Raw genomic sequence first — 4,224 nt, forward strand, 5'->3', positions numbered from 1 at the left:
GACTACCTGGTCACCAAGTTCCTGCAGCTGATGGAAGAGAAGAAGAGCTTTGATCTTACTCAGTACCTCGTGGTCTCTGTGGCCAATGTCATCTGTGCCATCTGCTTTGGCAAGCGTTACGACCACAATGACCAGGAGCTGCTCAATATAGTGAACTTCAACAATGAGTTTGGGGATGTAGCTGCCTCTGGCAACCCTGCTGACTTTATCCCAGTGCTCCAGTATCTTCCCAGCCGCACCATGCAGCTCTTTAAGGACATCAACATGCGTTTCAACTTGTTTGTGCAAAAAATTGTCCGGGAGCATTACACCAGCTTTGACAAGGTAAGAGCTCGAATGCAGGTAGAGATGCCTACAACTGTCAGAAATGCTGTCTGCCTGGCAGTGGGGGCAAGCAGGTACTCCCTTGTCCCCTCAGCTCTGCCCAGGAAAGCTCCTTGGAGCTCTCCAAACTGCAGTTAATCCCCCTAGAAGCTGGCATTGGCTGGGGGAGGTTTCCCCTGCCCTGGCCATTCCTGACGTCCCTTACCCACCGGCTCTTCCCAGGACCACATCCGGGACATCACCGACTCGCTGATTGAGCACTGCCAGGAGAAGAGCGTAGGGGAGGATTTTCACGTCCCACTCTCCAATGAAAAGATCATCAACATCGTCAATGATCTCTTTGGGGCAGGTGAGAACATTTCTGAAGGTAAAGCTTTGCTGCTGGGAGGCTGAGTGAGCCAACTGGAGCTGTTGGGGTGAAACGCTGGCCATCCTTGGGTGTTTGGAGCCGCTGCGGGTCTCTTGGGCACCTTCCTGAGCAGCAACCAGGGCAGATGACTTTTCAGTAACAGCTGATGGGAGAACCGCTTCAAGACAAACACCTAGAGTGATAGGAGCGGTGAAAACATGATCGCTTGTCCTATATTGGTAACTAAATGCCTTTTTCATGTTCATCCAGGCTTTGACACCGTGACCACTGCCTTATCCTGGAGCCTCATGTATGCTGCCTTGTACCCTGACATCCAAAAGAAGATCCAGGAGGAACTAGGTAAGTTCATGAACCTGCCTCCTCTGGGGCCAAAACCTCTCTGGAGAGGGCTGACCCCAACCCACTCTCCTTCGCCTCCCACAGACCAGACCATCGGCCGGGAGAGGAGGCCGAGGTTGTCAGACCGAGGCAAGCTGCCCTACACAGAAGCTTTTATCCTGGAGATGTTCAGGCACTCTTCCTTCCTTCCCTTCACCATCCCACACAGGTATGGACTGGAGCAGCTGACTTGTTATTTGGGTGGGTTTTTTTGGAGTGGTTTTCTGAGAGGTGCCATTTAGGCAGATAATTTCCTGGGAATCAATCCCTACTATGGGGAAATATTCCAGTGCATAGCCTGAATTACTTGGGTTAAAGCTTTGTTTTGCCACAAAGCTGCAGGTCTCCTGTTAACTAATCCTCCCCTCTGCCCATATTTCTTTCAGCACAACAAAAGCAACGGTGTTGAACGGTTACTACATCCCCAAGGATACCTGTGTGTTTATCAACCAGTGGCAAGTGAACCATGATGAGTGAGTATACCAAATACCCCATGCTTATTCAACTGCCGTGGCTTTGCTTGTCATTAAGATCATTCTGAGCCTTTAGAGCAACACCCCAAAAGCCAAATGGGTCGTGAAGGCAAGAAAATAGAGATTGGACCAAAAATCATGTGGGTTTGCTGAGCTCATTCTTGGCTCTCCTGGGCACGGAGCTGCATTGGGCTGAGTTGGTCATTGGTTTAGCAACTCCCCAACACCAGATCTTACTCAATTTATATGCAGTAACCTGGTGATGTCCTCAATGCACTGGACTTTCCATGTACGTGCAAGGGCTGGCAGCTTGGGCTGCTGAATAATCAGGAATCGGTAGATCCTCCTGCCAAGCAGCCCTTGTGATCTGGGGTGACGGCTCTGGATGTGCTCAGTGGGAACTGCCTGATTGGCTCTTTCAGGGAGAAAAAAGTCCTGATGTGACTCTCATTTAAACTCAATAGACTCATGTTGTTATTGCTGACAAACAGCTTTGGTGAATGAAAAAGGATCTGGAAACCAAAGCCCCACCTCACCCCTTCATTGCCCTCCAGCAGAGACCCTCCTGGGGGAGGAATGAGTTTATTAAGGCTTGATACAGAAGGTGGTTCCCCAGATGAGGTATTTTGGATCAGAAGCTCAAGATATTTGTATGCAAATAATCCAGCAGTGCAGAAACGTTACAATATTCCTTCCGCATGTGCTGGTGAGCATTGTGATGGACACACTGTCTTTAGGCCCACAGAAGATTACCCATATTCAAGCAGAAAATCTGAGCTAAGCCACTGGAAAATCCCACCTGGCACTGCCCAGCAGTTGTACTGGGACAGGCTGGGAGGTTTGTCTGGGAGGATTCAAGGTGGAAAACCCCTCAGGTCTCCCATCCTTCCTGAGCTGCTGACTGATTTCTGTGCTCTCCTTTTGGCTGAAACTGCAGGATGTCTAGCTACTGCACGCTGAATTAAATCCATTTCTGGGATCTGCACAAGCAAACACAACCTGAGTTTGAAATAGAGGTTTCAATTGACTGAGCTGATGGGGTCTGACATGTAGTTGGCATTTTACATCCAGGATAGAGGTTGCCAAAGTTCTTGAATGGTGAAATGAGATAACATTGCAATGCTTCTCTTTGAGAGGAGATTTTTTTGATTGCTGTCCCCAGCCCAAGGGGTTGAAAATATGTGTCTCCCTTCTGCTCCAGGAAACTTTGGAAGGACCCTTCAACCTTCAACCCCGAGCGGTTCCTCAATGCTGCGGGGACCGAAATAAACAGGACTGAGAGCGACAAAGTGTTGGCTTTTGGCTTGGGGAAGAGGCGATGCATCGGGGAGTCCATCGGCCGGTGGGAGGTGTTCCTCTTCTTGGCCACCGTGCTGCAGCAGCTGGACATCAGTCTTTGCCCTGGCGAGGAGGTGGACATCACCCCTCAGTATGGGCTGACGATGAAATACAAGAAATGCGACCGCTTCCAGATTAAGAAGCGCTCCCCTGTGAAGAGCTCTCCATAAGCTGCAGGAAGAAGCATTGCTCTGCAGAAGAAAGTCAGCCCTTGGAGTCGGACGCTCAGCCTGCTTTTGCTATTCCTTTCTAGAAGATTGCACAACCCTTTCACTGTGTCGCTTCACTGGGGACTCGTTCATTTTGTGTAAATGCAAGCGGGGAGGGATAAAGCTGGCTTTGTTGGGCTCCTTGCAGCCCCTCCTAACCAGCTTCATTGCCCTTGCCTGCAGAAAAGCTCACCAGAGGTCCAGCCTAATCATCCCTGTGGGGAAGTCTGGGGGGACCGCAGCCTTGCAGGTGGGAGGAGGATGCTTTGGGCTGGGAGAAGAAATGCAGAGTGTTGGGATGGGGGTCTTTTCCCTGCCCAGTGACTCCATTTGTCCACCAAATAGCCATAAAACTACAGGTTCCTCCCCGAGAAACCTGGCCAGCCTTTTCCCACGGGGTGAAAGCCTTTCAAGCTCATCTGGCAGAGCTCTCCGCAATGCCTTCAGCTCCTTGTGCTGGTGGGAACGGGCTCTCCCCGCTGCTCCAGCTGCCTTCGGAAGGGCTCTCGAGGTGATGCAAAGTTCAGAACTACACCTGCGCCAGCGCCTGTCTTGAGCAGACCTGTTCTGGGTGCACCCTCGCACAGCTAAATCCCCTGAATGTAAATTTATTAAATGAATCCCTGAGTGTTTCTACAGATCCCTGGTGAAAGCCTACTAGGAAAAAAAATATATCCATAAGTACTGCTGTTCACAAATTGATAGATGAGCTAAACTCCTATCAGGAAGCGTCCTGGAAAATATCGAAGGACTGAGAATAAGGGACAAGCACAGTAGAACACTTTTGGCTTTCAGACTATGTATTCACTGCTTTTTTCTTTAACTGTAGATTTTTATTAATTTTTTTTTAGTAACCAATATGTTTCTATATTCAGACTAATAAAAGAAGCAAGGGCTTGAGCACTGCAGGAGAGATGCCTTATGTTGCAGCTTGCTTTAGCCAGCGTGAAGGTGAATTCTCATGGCAAATTCTCAAGCAACTCCTGCTTGTTTGTGTCTGTGTGGGAATGTGTGAATATACTGGGATATGAACTGCACAGTATTTCTAACGCAATAAACACTTCTATGAATGTTTCTTGGTTCTTGATGTTTTTTTTCCACTGGGCAAATATTTTTTTAGGGAACAATCTCC

General features: G+C 49.0%; 1 protein-coding gene across 1 annotated transcript; it reads left to right on the forward strand.

The window, feature by feature from the left end:
• The first annotated feature begins 6 nt into the window (after positions 1–6).
• On the forward strand, positions 7–3,414 carry LOC104279049 (cytochrome P450 1A4-like). The gene is made up of 6 exons (XM_009876213.1): positions 7–324; positions 547–673; positions 944–1,033; positions 1,118–1,241; positions 1,459–1,545; positions 2,747–3,414. Exons 1-6 carry the CDS (start codon positions 31–33, stop codon positions 3,051–3,053), a joined length of 1,029 nt encoding a protein of 342 aa, XP_009874515.1. The 5' UTR covers positions 7–30; the 3' UTR covers positions 3,054–3,414.
• Positions 3,415–4,224: the final 810 nt, after the last annotated feature.

This window comes from Apaloderma vittatum, unplaced genomic scaffold, assembly GCF_000703405.1.
Source record: "Apaloderma vittatum isolate BGI_N311 unplaced genomic scaffold, ASM70340v1 scaffold889, whole genome shotgun sequence".
NCBI classification, from domain to species: Eukaryota; Metazoa; Chordata; class Aves; order Trogoniformes; family Trogonidae; genus Apaloderma; species Apaloderma vittatum.

Bases quoted from the DNA above. Each gene is read 5' to 3' on its own strand.
- LOC104279049 (XM_009876213.1), top strand. From the start codon at position 31: ATGGAAGAGAAGAAGAGCTTTGATCTTACTCAGTACCTCGTGGTCTCT. The intron at 674-943 runs GTGAGAACATTT...ATGTTCATCCAG, and splicing joins CAATGATCTCTTTGGGGCAG to GCTTTGACACCGTGACCACT. The intron at 1,034-1,117 runs GTAAGTTCATGA...CGCCTCCCACAG, and splicing joins GAAGATCCAGGAGGAACTAG to ACCAGACCATCGGCCGGGAG.